The 20,511-nt window shown below is 35.0% G+C and overlaps 1 protein-coding gene across 10 annotated transcripts in view; it reads right to left on the bottom strand.

The window, feature by feature from the left end:
• Positions 1-20,511, bottom strand: part of NAV3 (neuron navigator 3) — a 773,874-nt gene that overhangs the window by 49,031 nt on the left and 704,332 nt on the right. For all 10 annotated transcript variants that reach the window (XM_081822104.1, XM_081822099.1, XM_081822101.1 and 7 more), the window contains 3 exons: positions 16,563-16,586; positions 14,012-14,089; positions 4,933-5,016 (listed from right to left, as the gene is read on the bottom strand). In XM_081822104.1, coding sequence (XP_081678230.1) covers positions 4,933-5,016; positions 14,012-14,089; positions 16,563-16,586 — 186 coding nt within the window. The remainder of the gene's footprint in view (positions 1-4,932; positions 5,017-14,011; positions 14,090-16,562; positions 16,587-20,511) is intronic.

The raw sequence follows: 20,511 nt of genomic DNA, 5'->3' as shown, positions 1-20,511 counted from the left end.
GTCATTTGATACTCTGAAATATTTTCATTTAGTTTCTTTATTTTGAAGGTGACCAAATAGAAGATACTTCAGTTCTGAGACTATTCAACTTTCAGAAAAAACCCTGGAAAATGTATATGCCATCAAGATATGGATTGAAAGCCTCTTCTAACTCAGTAGTTTCCAGTTTCCATTCTCTTCATTATATACCAAACAGAAGATGGGGGCTAGGACGATTCTGTACAGTATCTTGGGACTAGATGATCAGATCATACTTAGTTGATATTTTCTCACTTTTTGAAAGTGGGAACCAAACTAAAACTGCATTCACCTATAGTAAGCTATTCAAGATAATGATGCCCCAAACACCTGCTGATCATGTAAGATTCCAGTTTTCCATGAGAGTTTCTCATTAAAAGAAGCTGGATAGAGTCAATATCTTTTCTAACTGCTTTGTACATGTCTCCGAAGCTAAACAAGTTATCAAGGTCAGACTTGGAATGCTTCAAAATGAGATGATCAAATACTTTGTCATAATACTAGCCCTGCTTGGTATCCTTTCCAACCTAATTTCCTAACTGCATCTGACCTCTTTCCAAATTTCTCCTGGACACAGGCCTTGCTAAAAATCGTACAAGCTTGGCAATAAATCTCATCAACCAACTTGACCTTCTAGGCAAGACTCTTAAAAATTTGCACTAAACCTGCTTTTGCTTCCTTACACTGACACTCAGTTAAACTTACACTGTCTAGCTGTTGTTAATTTGAACATGTCCTACTCCCCACGATTATGTGTGTGCCTTGAAATCTTGTAAATTTTTCTGCTGAAAGAACCCAACCAGCCCTGATTCTAACAAAATGCACTAAGTTCCCCTAATCCCAGTAGTGCAAGTAACTTGATTCCATGAATAACATGGATTCAAATTATCCTATGCTCTAAAAGCCTAGTACACGTATTTTCTGACTCTAATGATAAATTTTTAGTGAGTAAAAATTTACTCACTAATTAAGTCTTAATTCTCTCAAAGAATCTTGGTGGAGAAGTGCTAATAAAGGGACAAGGACCATAAATCCAGGTAAAATTCTTGATCAGACTCTGTCACTGTCACAATCTGTAATGCCTTAGGTTAGGTATAGGGCAATACCTAGAGACAATTTCACTCTCCAGCCAACAAGCATTCATGACAATTATCTTAATTTTTCCTACCTATAGACTTACTATTATGTAACATGTAGCATTCCAGTGGATACTGAGGATGCTGTTAAACGATCAGGAAATGCTGCTGGATTGATCTTCATTAACTAACTTTTATCATGTTGGTCTAGAGTCAAAAGCTTTGGAACGGCTCCTTGTTTTTCAAGGATCAGATTCCTTAGACATCTTTCTAGGCTTAGTTCCACATTTCTCTTCACATTCCTTCTTTTTCCCTTAATGTCTCCCTTAATTTCCCTCCTTGCTCTTCACGCTCATGGTGCCCTTTCTTCTACGACACGTAGTCCCCCATTTTCCTGGAATTAATCTTCCTCCTAGAGCCCAAAGGGGCTCCCCCGTGACACCCCTACTCTGGAACCTAAGTGAAGATGCAGGGGTCCCCTGTGAGTACACTCAGGACACTATACTATTATATTTCCAATGGCACCCCAAATTTTCTGCCTCCTGAGTGATTCATATACATCTTTCTTTCTCACCAGGCTATAAGGGTATAAAAGCAGTGTTCTGGCAAGACAACCAGGATTCTAGATATGGCATCTGGGAACAAGGTAATATTTTAAGACACTATTCAAGGAAATGGACTTGGTCTATAAATCAAACTAATATTTTGATATAGTTTTCAGACTATTAATGCCATATGATTGTTGAAAATCATACTTTGAAGCTAGAAGAAGCCCAAAGACTTGGATTTGAGTCCTAGTTTCATTTACATTTCTTAAGTATGTAGCCAAGAACATGAAACCACCTTGGCTTTTGTTGCTTCATGTGTTAGCATCCCACCTTGCCTCCCAACATCCTCACTCCTAACATTTTCAGTGGTGCTTATCTTCACCGGAAATCCTGTATTTTTATCATAATCCGTCACTTACTGTAATATAAACTCTATTTTATATTATAACCAGTTATAAACTAGGATATAAACAGCATGCGTGTATATATAAATAATGCATACATATATTATATGTAGTATATAGAATTATATATATATATACATATATATATATATATAATTTCACTGCTGAAGTCTCAGTAGCTAGGGCAGTCTCTTGTACACAGTAGAAATTCAATATAACTTTGGTGAATGATTAAATGGACAAATGAGCCTTGGAACTCCAAGAACAGTTTCAAAACCTCTGCTCTATATGCACTAATCTTTTTCCCAGGATTGTTGGATCACCAGAGAGCAATACACCCTTTTATCTCAGCTCCCTGAAGAAATGACTTCACTGAAATATGATTAAATGTTATGCCCTCAGCTTTTAGAGAAATGTCTATTTGAACAGCGATTTTGTCTTTTGTTTTTCCATGACCCCAATTTAAGAAATGTTACAATAAATTTGTCCTTGAATTCAGTGCCAAAAAGTTTGTCTCTCCGATCTAAATTATGCTCTTCTGGTCAGAAAATGAGAACTAGACATGCCAAGCAATCTCCCTTTGTGCCTTAGCTTCCTTGACATTCAATTCCATTCAGTGCTTTGTGGTAGAAATTACATAGGCTCAGGCATCTTATTATATACATTCCTCTACTTGTTTTCACTAGATTCTGTTATTGAATTGTGCCATATCATATTGCAATTAGTTTTATGATTCCCAAAGCCACCTTGGAAATATGCAAGTTATAAATCTCAGATTAATAAAATAAACTACTTAGTAACATTGTTTGTGCATATGGCTTGCAATGAGACAAGCAATCACTTTATTTTCAGTTTAAAAATGGCAAGGCAATTTCAGACATCATATCTTCTGAGAAAATTTTATAATTTTGGCAATGTTCCTTTATGGTTAATGTGTACACAATTATAAAATTCTGTGTATTATGCAGATGTATTTAAAAACATTCAGGCATTATTCATAGGCATTATAAATTAACAAATGCATAGTTTCCAATTTCTATGAGAAGTTTTATTTATAAATATAAAAGAAGTGAATATGGGATGGTAAAAAACATTAATTTTGATTTCTTAAAGATAGTGAGACTTAAGTACTAACCATGATTTCTAGCAATATGCCTGGCACATGGCCAATGATGAATTTGGTTTATCCTATATTTTTTAAGGGAAAAAAGGAGAGAAATGTAAAGAAAGGTAACAATTTTTTTGACTATCCACTGTATGTGGCCTCATATTGCATCTTCCTTATTCCTCAGAGTGATTCTACAAGGTAGTTATTATAAACCTGACTTTTAAAATGATGAATGTGAGGGTCAGCAAAAGAAGATTCCACAGCTCTTAAGAGGTCCCCCGAGATTCATACTCAAGCTTCCCGGGCTCCAACATTCATATTCTTTCCCACTTGGCTGTCCTAAAAGACCTCGTCATCCTGTTTGCTGAGCTCTTAGGTTACATAGTGAAGTGGTAAACTGGACTGCCTCTCTCCCCCTTAAAAAAAGATGAAGATAAAATTCCTGTGCTCAAAAGGTGTTTGTCATCTTCCCTTTCAGAACAGGTTTGACAGAGATGGATAGTGTTCTCTTTCATAAGCAGGGGAAATCTTTGAAATAGGAGAATGAAAGATAAGAGCAAATAAAATACAGTTTGCTAATTACACCAGGCTATTACAGGAATATTTGATTTTCTCTTGAGTTTAATTGGTCTGTTCATTCAGGTTTTTTTTTTTTTTAATTTAAAAAATGGTAAACTGACCAAATGGTAACATATGCTAGTTCTGTAAAGCTAATGACATACTTTACAGAATTGAAGACAAAACTGAAGCCATCTCTCAGGACAGATATAGGCACTGATTCTGAAAATATCCAAAGCTTTTTAGATTTTGGATCTCTTTGGAAATTAGATGAAAACTGTGGATATCTGCTCATATTATGCACATATGCAGTTTTTACAAATGTTTCCATACAGTTTTAGAGACTTCATCTGTCTCTAACACCCATCCAAGGACTCAGGTTTGGGTCACCAAAATAATGGCAGAGAGGTAAGTTACTGGTCATCCCACGGAAAGTGTCCAGATTCTTTCTCGGCAACACGCACCTTTTGGATATGTTTGCCTCATGAACTAAATTCTGTTTCTTTCTTTTTAGAATTCCTTCTCCCCCTCCATAAAACCTTTCAGGTTTATTTTAAAGTTTGTGATATGAATTAACTTGACTTTTCAAAGACAGCATCCCCAGATGCCAACTAATCCCCATTACTCCAAAAGGACACAAATCTTCACTTAGCATTCTGTATTTCTAAACTTCAGCTCAGGATCAGTGTTTCAGTCTCTTGTCCCACAGATGCTGTAATGTGAGCCCCTTGCTTTGTAAAGTCCTCGCATCTCCTCCAGACTTTCTCCATGGGTATCTCCGCTCACAGCCATGGTCTATATCTGGGCTTACAGACCATGCATTTGTGAGAATTCTTGTCAGAGTGCAATTCTTGTCAACTGCATAACAAGTTGTTCCTAGAATATTCTAACTCTTCTCCTATACAACTGCTTCTCTTCCTTAACATTTGGTATTCTTTTAATAGGTCCAACCACGAGTAAAATAATAGACTGCCTGGATAGAACTTCTTTTGTGTGTGTGTGTATGTGTGTGTGTGTGTGTGTGTGTGTGTGTCCTACTATGGATTAATCTGAATCATATGTCTTTAGAAATTAAAATCTGAAAAGAAAAAGTATTATCTTGTCATTTTCCAATTTAGTATGCCACATTATGTTGAAGGAGCTGCATCTCATGCATTGTTTAAACATCCTATGCAACTTGCTGTCTTATTTCAAGCCCCCATGGCAATTCTTGGACATACCTTCTGTTCTGCTGTCATGGTTAGACTTTGCAGTCGGCCAGTCATATTCCCTAAACTCTTTTCAAAAGCTGCTACGAGGTGAGCCTGTGAACAAAATGGAAGGAACACATTTTAAATGTCAGAACCTTATATCGATGGATGAAAACTCTTGATTTTATAAAATGCTTAATTTCAGGTATTCTAACTCTTTAAATACTATGACCACCATGGTTAGCTTTCAATGATGACTCTCCTTTAACGTAAATCTTTGTTTATGTCATTTCTCATAACATAATAAAATAAAATTTAAAAAAAATAATAAAAATAAACTTCAGTTTAAATTCAGCATTTCTGTCTTTTGACATTTAATGTGAGTTCAACTTCTGAAAAGGGATGGTATTTTGCAAATAATAACACCTTCTGACTTGCATATCACAGAGGATTTGACACCCAAAATACTGAATAAAGTTCTGAGTTGCCAAGTTTTTAGACTTAAAGCTCAAGAGGAGGTCACTGCCATAGTCAATGGACAAATGTTTCTCATTTTTATACCTGCATGATGACCTTTGGAGATATTGTTAGCTCCTTCATTGTAATGATACTCTCCTTCAAGTGTCAGACATCTGCTGACAGCTAACACATTATCTTTCCTTTTTTTGTGCATACAAAGAATGGAATCAGAAAGAGTTGTCTTCACTTTCCAAACTCCTTTCAATAATAGGGCTTTTATTTCTACTTTATTCCCTTCAACTAAGGAAGTGCAGGGAGACCAGCTAGAAATAATATTCAGTCATATTTTATTTAAGTTTTCATGGCTTTCGGGTTTTATTTTAAATCTCAGGGAATTATACATATTACAGTATAAAACCCTAACTCTTATGATTAAGAAGTATTTGACAATCTTACAGCTCTAGAATAGGCCAGTTTCTGTTGGCATGCCATTATCCAGTAGCTTCACCCACCGAATATTAAGCATGGAGAGGTGCTTCAATCTCTCATCAGTTGCTTGAGGAGAACCACAGATGTGTTATCTTAAACCGATGGAATTTTATTGTGCCCTTCCAAAGATACAACGATAGGACATTTTACAACCTACATCTGTAATAAACTATGTGTGTGGGGGGAATTTGGCAATCCTTGGCAAAGATTAATTTTTTGAGAGAAGGGAGTAAAAGGACTTATTAAAATACATCACCTTGTAACTCTAGCAGAGCTGAAAGGCCGAGGTAACTATTATGAGATGGATGGCAGGAATCCAAAGAATTAGGGCACTGGAAATTTATTCCATTACTGATAATAGCGAGAAGTTTATTCCATTATTGGTAACAGCTAGAATGTACAAGTCCCTTCTGATAGTATCACAATATAAAGGTGTCTCTGTTCCTAGTACTGAGCTTATCTTGTGCTCCCTTCTTTTTCCCAACACAACAATATAAAGATAATTTGTGGAGAATACTTCTATTAATCTTCAGTCCACCAGTACAAATCTTTATTCTTTTTCCACTCTCTCTTGCCTCTATCTCCCTCCCCCACCAACTCTCTCTCTCTCTTTCTCACACACACACACACACACACACACACACAACCTTGAGAATTATACTCCAAGGTTAGTTAGCAGATTTAATAGGATAAATAACACTCTTTTAAAAAAAAAAAGGAATAGTATTTTGTAATTTAAAATGTTTTTGACGACAAGGAATATCCTTGCATCAGACTTAATATATCAGAAATTAGCACAAGGTTATGTTCCATTTTCTCTCATACATAACCTTTTTTATTGTAAAAAAAATTTTAAGTTAACAAAACCATATTAAACCATATTAGCCATACTAAAAGTGAACAAAATGAAAATGCATAGCTCACTGGTTTCTCACGTAGTGAACGTTCATACACTCACCAGCCAAGTCAAGAAATAGGACAATCGAAGATCCTAGAAGTTCTCCCTTACCTTTCTCCTATTACTGTCCCCTCTCCCTTCCCCCAGAATAACCACTAGTATTGTAACATTTATGGTAATTATTTTCTCGCTTTTCTTTATAGTTATACCACTAAGCTTGCATCCCTAAACACTATGTTTTAGCTTTGTCTATTTTTTAAACTATCAGAGTGGAATCATATGGCACAATTTTTTTTTGTGACTGTTTTCTTTTTCTTAACATTGTGTTTCTGAGATTCACCCATGTGGGTGTCACAGGAGTTAGATTTTGCAGGAATGCATTGCTCTATGTGATTTATAATATGTTTGCCCATGATTGACCATTTGTGCTGATTCCAGTTTAGGTTATTAACAATAATCCTGCTATGACTATATGATGGGTTACTAAATCCTAAAATAAAATTACTCATTTTCTTTTAGAATAGTGAAAATTCTGGCCGGAAACCACTGTTAATATTTGCTAAAAGAAATATAAGATTCTACTCAATATTGCAATTTTAATTCTCCTAAACAATAAGTAAGGCTTACTTATCGGATATATAAACTTGAATGTATAAACTTGGACGAAAATTTTACTTTACCTTCTATGCATATTTTCTCAGTTAAACAGGAGTTAAAATATGACAAAGAAAGTAGGAATGTGAACTTGCTGAATAAATATGCTGCCTGTATTTTGTAGCTACTAGTTAATACAAAATGTTCACTATGAGAATGTCAGTTTTCAAGCTTTGGAACATTGCTGTTCATTAATTATTCATAAGAAAATGTATAACTGGTTACCAAAGAACATTTTGAGTCACATTGTTCTCCATGAAAAATGTTAGAAGTATGTTAGTGAAATACTGCTTTAAATTTATGTGGCCTTGGCTTAGGTTATCAGATTAACTTTGTTATTTGGAAGGTAATTCAAGGTTAAATTTCTCACCAATTGGATTAATGGAAAGGGAGTCCAAGAAACCAATAACAGAAACTATTCCTACCAGTGATGATCTTTGTCACCTCAACAGAGAGAAAATGGAAAGTAAAACCAATTGAGTACAGGACAATAGATCTTATCTGAGAAACTTAATAAATGATGACTTTTTTAAAATTGTGGATTTTTAGGGGGACTACTGATCATGGTTTACTTGGTTCTGACTTTTCTCTTAGCAGATGCATAATTTTCAAACCACAATAAAATAGTATCAGTATGATAATGAATACTCCCCGACCTGTGTTAGGTGAAGTTTGTCAAGGGAATAAAATAGACATGGCTAGATATTAGTTAAGGGAAGGTATTTCTAGTACATATTGTCTTTAGTTTTGGAATCCTATAATATAATCTGAATATAATCTGAATCTTTACATAAACAGAATTATTGTGCTGCTAAACAGTAAAATGAAAGATTATGAAAAATGCCTGCATTGTATTCATTCACCCAGAATTTAGTGACAGTCCACCAACCAAAAAAAAAAAAAATACATAGATTTATATGGAGATGTATATAAATGTGACTTTACATTTGAAAATCAATAGACGAACTGAAAATGATTCTGAAATTATCATAAATAGGGTTTCACATTTTTTACACATTATAAAATTGTTCCTTCAGTGTTTGTCATTGTTAATATGTGCAAAATTGTTTTCTGTGAAAGGAGATGCAGAAAAGTAACAGTAACTGCCAGAATACATAAAAATATTAAATAGAGCAAAAAAATAGGACACAATCCTAAACAAAATAACATCCGAGAGATTTTTGGCTAAAAGACCTATATGCTGAAAGGCAAAAAAAAAAGTACCCTTTGTGACATATTCATTCAGTGATATCTTTGAAAAATGGAAATAATAACTAGTCTTAGTACCCATTTCTAAATATGTAAGAGCTGAGGTTCGTAAACAAAATATATTAGAACACAAACGAATGCTCCCCACCTGACTTGGCTGTAGGAAGGTGTGGGTGAGAGGCCAGAGGGCACCTGGCTGACTGCATGATATGACCATACATTTGCAGATGCTTGCTTGCGGGGGGGCTCCTCTTTTCTTCCTGTTCATAGGTGGGGCACTTGTCCAGGGAAGGTCAGACAGCAGTATCTGCCAACATACCCTCTCTCTTTTCTTTTCTTTTTTTTTTTTAAGATTTTATTTATTTGACAGAGAGAGACACAACGAGAGAGGGGACACAAGCAGGGGGAGTGGGAGAGGGAGAAGCAGGCTTCCCGCAGAGCAGGGAGCCCGATGTGGGGCTCGATCCCAGGACCCTGGGATCATGACCTGAGCTGAAGGCAGACGCTCAACTGACTGAGCCACCCAGGCGCCCCCCCTCTCTCTTTTCTAAAGACATCCTAGTAGAAAGTGCTTTACAGAGAGTCCTTCCAGGGCTTTCTGCAGCTCTGATCAGAGAACTTCACAAGTGGATGGGAAGACTCAGCGCACATTCTACTGAATGGAGGTTTTACTCTGCCAGTCAAATGAGGAGTGAGTTGGTTGGGCACCTTTCTAATTTACTGCTGTTCCTTTTTTTTTTTTTAAAGATCTTTTTATTTATTAGAGAGAGAGAGAGAGAGAAAGCAGGGGGAGGGGTGGAGGGAGAGGGAAAGAGAGAATCTCAAGCAGACTCCACACTGAGCGCAGAGTCCAACATGGGGCTCCATCTCACAACCCTGAGATCAAGACCTGAGCCAAAACCAAGAGTCAGATGCTTAACCGACTGAGCCACCCAGGTGCCCCTATGCTGCCCCTTTTAACAAAGTGGGAACAAAGCATTTTAATAGAGAAGCAGGTAAGTTTCAAATTTAAAAATTAAAACATGGATTACTGTGTGGACTCTCTACAAATATAATTATGCCAGGCCCAAACACAGATCAATTGACAGATCAATTACAAAAAACAAACAAACAAAAAACCAAATTAAGGAAAATCATTTTAGTCCTGATAGAATTATTAAAATATTGAGTAAAAAATGAATATCTAGACACTTAAATGATCATTAAATAAAAAAACAACAGTTAATGATATTTTCTACAGAGCCAAACCCACTGTAATTCAACCTTATAAAAATCATGGCTCTTTTACTACTTCACTTCTATACAACAATGCTCATTGTAGTGATCTTATTTAACTAAAAGGTAGAAAGTTTACTTTTGGTCTAAAGAAACTAAAAAAATACAAGGTTCATCTCTACTTCCAAATAGGATTACAAGATTAAAAATAATTTTTGACTTATATTAAAGAGTTCTGTACAGGGGCGCCTGGGTGGCTCAGTCAGTTAAGCGGCTGCGTTCAGCTCAAGTCATGATTCCAGGGTCCTGGGATCGAGGCCTGCATGGGGCTCCCTGCTCAGCGGGGGGCCTGCTTCTCCCTCTCCCACTCCCCCTGCTTGTGCTCTCTCTCTCTCTCTGCCAAATAAATAAAATATTTAAAAAAAAAAGAGTTCTGTACAGATATAATTTTATTCAGTCTTATGATTAATTTAATTTCTGTACATGTATATTACAATATATGTATATATTACACACATCAACAGATATTAACAAGCATCTGAATTTGTTAATTTGAATATCTGAATGTATTCTCTGAATGAAATTTAAATGCAGTACTTTTTAGAACTAAGAAAAAATAAAATATTAACTAAAAAATCCTTTGATGACTCATTATGCTCTATGGGATTTAAAGTGACATTATAAACCAAATGCTAAAGACAGTAAGTTCAAGATGATTTGCAGTTAATAGGTAACTTATGAGTAATTCAAATTTCTAAATGTATAAAGGAGATTATATGTTTAAAAATACAAATTGACATAGATATACAAGACTGCTGAGTAGTAATCCATGATAGAGATCTACCATAGTTCGTTTTTTTTTCTTTTTCTTTTTTTTTTATGTTATGTTAATCACCATACATTGCATCATTAGTTTTTGATGTAGTGTTCCATGATTCATTGTTTGCGTATAACACCATAGTTTGTTTTATCCAATGACCTATGAAGGGATATTTGGTTGTTTGCAATGTTTTAAAAATAAAGTTGCTATGTACAATTTTTTGTATGGCTCTTAGGTGATTTCAGATTTATAAAATGCATTATGAAGGAAAAAAAAAAGCATGCAAAATAGGATATAATTTAGGCTCCCGTCCTTGTGCAGAAAACACTACTAAGGATAACAAAGATGTGGCTAGGGGAAGCTGGAGACATTTGGGCATTTTCTCTAAGATCAGCACTTTTTAAGCAAAATCATCTATTTGACATTAGTTCCTCTAATTCTGTATTCATTCCATTTTTCATTATTGTTCCTTGAGGAGACATTATAGATGCTTTTTTCCTCATAGCCCCCTTCCTCCATGACGTCTTAATACCATAGATACACTGGATACCTGCTTATATATTCTATGTATAACTGTGCTTTATGCATAAATAGAGTAAGTTTTCTCACCACAAAAACCAATTTTCAACTTCTGGTGGTCATATCAACACTCCGCTGAGAATACATGAGCCAAAGTCATGAAAACACATCAGTGAAAGTCAGTGTGGCATGCATGATTGGAGCAGAAGTGGTAGAGAGCCAATGACTGACACCTTTAAAAAAATTTTGCTCCCTTTCCAAACAATGGCACAGAGTCAAATTTCAGGACTGCTCCCTTATGTTAAAATCTGGTTGCTCCTCTGTGGGTGTGTGTGTGTGTGTGTGTACAAGCCTTTGCAAGTGTGTACGTGCCTATATGTATTCATGGCTATAAAAAAGATCAATGTTGAAAGGAAATATAGGAAACCAGCAATCGAACACTACACAGCCATAAAAAAGGATGAGATTGTGCCTTTTGAGACAACATAGATGGACCTTGAGGTATTATGCTAAGTGAAATACAAATGAGAGAAAAGAGAAAGACAAATGGCATATGATTCTACTCATAAATGAAATCTGAAAAAAATGAACAAGCAAAAAGCAGAACCGGAACTATAAATACAGAGAACAAGTTGATGGGGGCCAGAGGGGAAGGGGTTGGGGGGCTGGGCAAAGAGGTGAAGGGAAGAGGGAGACACAGGCCTCCGGTTATGGAATGAGTAAGTCACAGGAATAAAAAACAGAGCATAAGGAATAGAGTCAGTGATACTGTAACAGTGAGGTAATGGGACAGAGGATAGCAACTCCTGTAGTGAATGTAGCATAATGTATAAATTTGTCAAATCACTAAGCTGCACACTTGAAACCAATGTCACATTGTGTGTCAACTACACTCCCCCTGCCCCAAACCAACAACCATATTTAGGAAGGGTGTCTGAGGGAAAAACAAATACACATTTTTTTATTACATACTTTTTTTAGTTTCAGTTTTCCTTTTTAATACCACATGCATGGAATGCTTTTGAAATGGTAATGGTTTTAAAAAATAGTAAAAGCCCAAATTCCACAATGTATAGCAGATGTTTATTATCCTAATATCTGCATTTATAAACCCATGCAAGAGACATTTACACAATAAAATAAAAGCCCGACAAGTCCTTAAAGATATCTGCAAATATCTTGATAATCCAATGCATAGGGTCTGTCACTGAGCCTTCCTCTTTGCAGATAAACACAACCCAATGTGGTTTTGGCATTTACATTGCCATATGTCCTCTGGGACATATGTCAGGAACCTAGACAGAGTGTTTTATACTATTATTCATCTAGCCTATAGTATAAAATTTATAGCGGCTTCTGAACTATTTCTTTAAGACTTATTCTTAGACACAAACTGTAGCTTAAATAATTCCATTCTCGGGCGCCTGGGTGGCTCAGTTGGTTAAGCGACTGCCTTCGGCTCAGGTCATGATCCTGGAGTCCCTGGATCGAGTCCCGCATCGGGCTCCCTGCTCGGCGGGGGGCCTGCTTCTCCCTCTGACCCTCCCCCCTCTCATGTGCTCTCTCTCATTCTCTCTGTCTCAAATAAATAAATAAAATCTTTAAAAAAAAATAATAATTCCATTCTCTTCCAGTATTGCCTAAAAATTCTCTAAAACCTGCTATTATTTTTTATATATTTTTTTATTATGTTATGTTAATCACCATATATTACATCATTAGTTTTTAATGTAGTTATACGCAAACAATGAATCATGGAACACTACATTAAAACCTGCTATTATTTTTAACAATCCCCCAACAACATCTATAAGAAGAAATATAGGCAATCCCAAATGAAGTTGATTCTCCCAAAGTTGAGAAGATAAAATCCATTCAAATGGAGTGCTAAAATGAATCCGCGGTGAGTGAAATGACTTACTTACATGTTGTGGAAGTTATATTACACAATAATTTTTATCCTTAAAATCTCTCTTAATCAAGTCATACCCCGTGGGCCTACACCTGCTCTCTCCTCCTATGTCATGCTTTGTCCAGGACACAGAAAACCTCAATGGAGAGCAGGGATTGGTTAGGCAGACGAGGGGCCCAAAGCTACATGGTCCGACTGAGCAGATTAACGTTGAATGGAGGTGGCAGGACATACGGCAAAACAGCGGGAGCTTCCTTACCCCTCACTGCTTCTCCTAACACTACTGTTCCTTAGGACGAGGTACAATGCCACATGTTACCCTGTATTATTCTGCATCTATTTGGAGTACTCCCTGGCACACTGAAAGAAATTCAGTAAATGTTAATATTATTGATGGTCTCCATTGGCATCATTTTTGCCACTCTCAGTGGGTCAAACTTATGTGAGGAGGCTACCAAGGTTTTTAAGAGAACTATCTCTCATTCACAATATAGCTCAGATACCCAAGTTTAGACCTAAGTTAATTTTTTTTTTTAGAATTAATTGGATGCTTAACTGCCAGTAAATCGTGCTGAAGAAGGCAGGGTGCAGAGAATTGTTTATCTTCCAAATCTAATCACTATCAACCCCCAACCATATTGTGGCTTGAAAAAGAATCTATAGAGAGTAATAAAAAGAAGACATAAGAAAAGAAATAACCCTTGAAACTGTTACTAATGTTTCCAGTCTTAGAAGAAACAAAAAGCTCTTTTAATCAACCAATTAGGATTTACATTTTATGACTCAGTGTGCAGGAAAGTTTACCTTTATATGAGGGACTGAAGAATGTTTCTTTTTGGACACTTAAAAGTTTGCATGTCTGTTACCAAAATTATCACATTTACTACCTACAAATCTGTTTTGATATATCAAAAAATAATCAAAAGTGACTTACATTTGCTGACAGTTGAGATGTGAGAGTAGCAACTTTTTCTTGTGATGCAACCAGCTCTCGCCGCAGTTTGTGGATTTGCTAAATGTAATTTAAAAAAAATCAATTCAATACGCTAGTATTTTTACTTAAAACTAAGAATTTAATCCAAGAAAGCAAATATTATATTTCGCTCATGCAATCCCTTAATTAGTGTATCAGCACCAATTCCTGAAAAACCAAAGAAATGTGAGTGAGCCCTAGCTATATAGTAACAGTCAAATGCCACATGTAAGGAGAGGTAAGTGACTCTGTTTAAGGTTAGGACTCAAATGTGCAAATTAAAGGATGCTTGCTTTCTCCATTGCCCTATCTGCCTGACTCAAGAATCAGTTTACTTTCTCTATTGATTCTTCTAGCTTAAGGAACTTGTGATAATAAAACTCAGGCAGTAAAATCTTTTCTTTTTAAAAATTAAATATACATGTACACATTTTTTCTAGGTCTTCTTTTAGCAAAAAGTACTGAATGTTCTAGCATGGCGTTTAGCATGGAGTTTTAGCAAAAAATACTCAGTTTTTTTTTGGTGTGTGCTTATTTTAATTTTCTGTAGTTTGGCAACTTCTCAGAAGCTGTAGTCACTGAAAGTTGGCTCTAATTCCATGTATATTGAGTCCATATTTGAAAATAATTTTATTAGCTGGAGTTTCAATGGCTAACAGTCAGAGAAGCCTTCCCAAATCTTTATTATAATGTCTTTTATTCATTGAGTTACTATTAGCTCAGAGTAGAAATGCTTTATAGATTATCTATAGTTTAAAAGTAAGGGGGAAAATCAGTAATACTGTTCAAATAATTAGATACGCCAACAAAATAAATATGCTAGATATCTTCCTCTTTAGCTAAGTTCACACTGTAATAAAATTGAACCAGAAAGAGAGAGTATTTCATAGCACATTTAAATTGTTAATATAAGCACTTTCTGCAGTTTAATCTGCATGTCTCATGTGCCTGAGACACGTAAACACCGATTAGTAAGGGTAAAACATCTATAACCATCTGAGACTAAGTCTACAAGTAGACTTCTGGTCTCAAGGGATCTTAGTTACTTAAATGCCAAACATTCTACTCAAATTCTTCTCATTTCTGCAAAAAGAAGTTTTCTATTGTGGTTGGGCTTTAAGAATACTGTCTCAGTTTGAAAGAGCATTCTTGACACAGTTCATTAATTGTCTTTTCCCCCCCTCTTTTGAAGAAAAGAAATGGTAGTCAACATTGAGAAACTCAAAAAAAAGTTGTGAACTTCAAGCTGGAAGCAGAGACAGTGGACACTTAGCAATTTTCAGCAAATGTGATTCCATTTCACTCCTGTTTTTTTTTTTTTTTTTAAAAAGAGATACACTAGCTCCCAAATAGGACTTGACTTGCATTCAAATGATGACCACAGATAGTCCCAGAAAACAGACCATCTATTTCATCTTAAGCCAATACAAATCCAAAGAGTCTTTCTCAAATTAAAGTCTCTATTACATGATCCTTTACAATGTAATCTAGGAAACCTTAAAATAATGTAAATTATTTTTTAAAAACCAGACCCATTAGGGGGAGGAATGATACAAAGGGGAGTCAGATAAGTACTAATCAGGCAAATAGGCAGCATTTGTATACCTCAGTAGCCATATTATGACCAAATTAGAAGCGTTGTCCTGTCCATGCAATATAAATAAAATAGTTTAGGTTTTTTTTTTTTAAACATATTCACATTTTGGCCTAGCAATTATAAAGATCAAATTGCTATAATCAATATTATTTCGATATTCTTAAACATAGCACAAATTTTACTTTAAAAGCAAAGTAGGGCAAGGAGTTCCTTTGCAAAGGCTACTGCCAAGATACTGATTTCTCTGTGGTCTGCTTGCCTCAGTGTAAACAATCAAACAGTCATTACCACACCTTGAATAAAGGCTTAATTAAAGTCCTGCTCTCCTTGGATAGGACAATTCTTTTACAAAGGGAAATAAAAAGAACATTCTCTCCAGGTTGCAATCTGATTGGTACATGATTGCAACCAAGTGTGTATTTGTGAAATGCATGTGATTGGAACAATAGACCACAGTAGACATAAAGTGGTGATTAGAGCATCAGAGTCCTGGCATGAAACAGATGCACTGGGATGCTGGTAGCTTCTGTTGTGGAGGTCTGGTGCCTAAGATTCAACAGTTTCATTAATCCTATGCAGTTGGTCTCACAGGCGTTGGGGAAAAGAGACTACAATAAATGTGAAAGACCACACATTCATTCATTCATCAGATTCAATGAGTGCTTACTACTACAGGCAATCTGTTAGTTGTTGATCTAAAACTCCATTCTAGAATATGAGGGGAGAGCTTGTTTTTAAAAACTTCCTTTCATTTTCTTTATGAGGAAATACCCAAGGCCTTATCAACTAGAGGATTGCTTCCATCAGCGGCCCTGGAGAACTATGCTACTGTATCACAGAGCCCTCTAGTGGTGGAAACATTCATTTCATCACAAATGTAAACCGAGTCCAATATGAAAATGCCACGAATTTTACCTCTGAATGAGCTTTTTCTTCAGCCTGTAAAAGACAAAAAGTAAAAAATTATCTATAAATAACTAATGTCATTTTTCTCCACAAGTATAAATGAATAACTCCATTGTATAATTATATTGTATTTTTAAAATATTATGATCCAACATAAGACTAGTAAATACGTATTATTATAGTAAAATACAAGTTATTTTATAATATTATTATTAATGATTATGATAGTTATATTGTATTTATATATTATGATTATGATGATATTATTATATTATTATAACAGGAACCTTTATGATTGCAAATGAATACTTCCTTATACATAAATGATATATTGAAAATGTAGGTTATTTGATTCATGGATATATAATATGCCTTAAAAGCAAAGTTGGAATTAAAAGACGATGTCACTCTAAGATTCAGACCATAAGCAACAAAAACAAAAGTAGTTATAAAATTATGCTCTAAAAAAACAGTTGTAGGGAAAAAGGAAACATTGGATTTTTTTCATACATATTATAGAAAATGCACTCCATGATACTAGAGAGATCTTCAGCTAGACTTAGGAGTCAGAATTTTATTCTGCGATTTACAGATCATAAAAAATGCCAAATAAAGCTGGAGGGAACATATTGACCTCTACTGATAACCACAGAAAATCAGTTTATTATTTTCTATCTTCTTTTATTGTCCCTAATGATGATTCATTAAGTTTACTGAGCTGCAAGTCAGCAAAACAGTAAAATGCCCAGTGTCAAGGTGGTGATAAAAGCGGCTGACAGACATTTTGGGTCATACACGTTATGGAAATGAGGACTGCTGTAGGAACTTGCAGGCTGTTTTGGACTCAGTTGCAGAAAATTCCTAGCTCTGTTTTTCTTCTTTGTGCTGGGCTGCAAAACACCAGCTAATGAGTTATGTGCACCATTACATTTGGGAAGCTCCCTTATTCTGGAAAAAGCTGGAGAATGAATAATATCGTTGAACAGTACAAATGTGCCCATTGCTTTGAGCCATTTCAAAGAGAAAAAAAATCTCTTATTTCCTCTCTCTCCTTTGGGGATATTTCCTGGTTAACCGATGCAGAAGTACCTGAACTACTTTTTACCCCCTTTTTTTTCTCCAGAAAACATAAAATAAAACAAAGTAAAATAAACATAAAGATATTTTTTATGCATAGCATTTCTTGAGTGTTCTCTTTCTTGTATTTTCTCTACTCTTAAAAATAATGTATAGTTAGTAATATAGTGTTTAAATAATAGTGTGGTTAAATAGAATCCTAATAGTTTTATAAGAAAGCTGTGTTTTAAAAATAAATGCTAACATAAAACTTGAATATTTTACATCTCAACTTTAATTTTTAAGGGAAGATTTTATTTTTTAATTCTAATAATTTTAAGGTTTTAGATACAGTTTGTGAATCAGAAGTAGGGAGCTAATTTTAAGATGGAAATTTCATCTTAAAGCAAAAAAAAGCTGGGAGTTGTTTGCCTTAAGACATATGGTACAATTAACTATGACTGTTTTCCCTAGAACTTTGCATGTTTATTGCCACCATATTCTGCCCAAATCCTGATTCAAGGCCTACTAGGATTACATAAAACTGATAATAAATAATTTGTATGTTTAAAAAAAAGCAATGTATTTTATTTAACAAAAAAGTAAAAAAGATATCCATCATATTTTCTCATAAGAAAAGCCTTGAATATGTTATATATACTAATGAGAAGCATTATCATTACATATTAATTCTATAGGTATTGTATATAATGACTTTTCTTGTCACTGTTTATTCAGAATGATCTTTTTCTTTAATCTTTGCCTTATTTCATACCCCGTGGCTATTAATACTAGGTAAGGTGTTATCATCAAGTTGAAACAGTGAGGCAGAATATTAATATTATATTTCTTTCAGCAATTTAGGCTTGGGATTAATAATGAAGGAATGTGATTACTTGCCATTTTTAAATGATGGTTTTGAACCAAGCCCAATGTCCTGAAGGATGGTAGACAGTATAAAACATTTTGCCTAAATAAAAATATATACGACGATTCTTTATTCCATAAACCATTAATTGGCCATTCATTCGCCCATTCAAGCTTACTAAAAAAAAATTTCCTTCAGTATTAGCTGTGTGTTAGGAAATATGCTAATGAACCAAACATGGCCTCTGCTCTTATTAAGTCAATATAAATTAGATTCCAAGTACAAAACAGATTCGATAAAGTTTTTAATATACAATCAGTCAGAAAGAACCTATTTATTGCAAGGATCAAAGGGCCAGGAATATAAAGAATAAAAAAAAAAGCCTCGAGAATTTAAAAAAAAAAATCACACAGCCTTCCTCAACTATCATTTATTTTCCCCACTTTTCATAGAGATATGGGTAATAAGGGGTAGGTCTTTCCTATGAGAAAAGCAACAGCACAATAATAACTGAGAACCCAAACCGAGGAAGAAACGAAGAAGTGGTGGAGGCAGGAACCAGCCTGAGAACACAGGCTGACATCTAAAGGGGTGGATGCCAAGGGAGGGTAAACCTGGAGGAATTTAATCTCAGTGTTGCTAGATATTCCGATTACATTAAAAAGAATTTAGCAATTTGCATTTTTAGATAAAAGCTCCAGATTTCACAGTGTTGACTTGGATTTAAACACAAGCACACAAACTCTAAGTTTGCCAAAGGTAACAACTTGATGAAATTAGGGCTGTGATTTCCAACCAATATGAAAATTCCCAGAATCTTTCTGCTCAGAAATTCTGTAAGGTAACATACTCAACTTTATAACAAGATACTTTTGAAAAATTTACTGAACTATCAGTGATAGAAGTTTTAAAAGATCTATAGGGGAAGAATCCTTCCAATGAGATTTGTTAGATTGGTGATTTTATAGGTAAATGTTCTTTGCAACAAGCCATCTTTACTAGTTTGTTTTAATATCTTTAAGTGAAATGCATACAGCAAAATATATAATTCTATAAGCTGGATATATGATAATGTTAGAGTAAACATGGTTCATATTCATGGTTCATAAGAACAGTATTTTGCCTAATAAGAGCAGATAGAGCCTAATATTCTTTTTTTTTAATCAGAATGTTAAGTTCAGAATTTTTTTTTTTTTAAGATTTTATTTATTTGTCAGAGAGAGAGAGCACAAGCAGGGGGAGCGCAGGCAGAGGGAGAAGCAGGCTCCCCGCTGAACAAGGAGCCCGATGTGGGACTCAATCCCAGGACCCTGGGATCATGACTGAGCCCAAGGCAGATGCTTAACTGACTGAACCACGCAGGCATCCCAAGCCTAATATTTTTCTTAAAAAAAAAAAAAAGAACTTTTTCTCCCCTTAGACACTTATATTATTTTATGAAGGAATGCCATGCACAGCTGTGTTAGTTGTATACTGCATAACTTCAAAAGATGTAATTCACATAGACCATGATATAAACAGTGCCTCTAGAACCATGTAGTACACCATAATTTTTGTAATTTATGGTATACAACATTCCTGGTCTTCTCTAATAATTTACACAAAATCCATGGGACAGATGGGATAGATCTGGCTGTTGTTTTCCAATTTTATTTTACAGGTATAGTCCAAAGAAACTTAGCAATTTGCCTGATGTCACACAATAGCTGCTGATAGAGTTAAGCAACAATCCAAATCAACTGAATCTTGATCCACAGTCCTTAAGAAGGCGTGAAAAATAATAATAAATTGCCTTTTTACTTCATGGTTTGAAAAGCACTTTTACAGATATTTTCTCATTGCCAGTGGAATCTCAGTGCATGACAATGGGGCACGGAAGTCAGAATGACTCCTCATCATCTCTGATTTTTCTATCAGTCCACCAAATATGCATTTATTTGAATTGTTTAACTCTAGGTTATTTATTAATTCAAGAATATAATTTCCATCATTTTCTGTACAACTATTTGAATTCCCTAATATCCTAATAATATC

Source organism: Leptonychotes weddellii, chromosome 5 (assembly GCF_054177405.1).
Source record: "Leptonychotes weddellii isolate Sample4059 chromosome 5, ASM5417740v2, whole genome shotgun sequence".
In the NCBI taxonomy this organism is placed as follows: Eukaryota; Metazoa; Chordata; class Mammalia; order Carnivora; family Phocidae; genus Leptonychotes; species Leptonychotes weddellii.
This window is presented reverse-complemented; position numbering and strand designations above follow the sequence as displayed.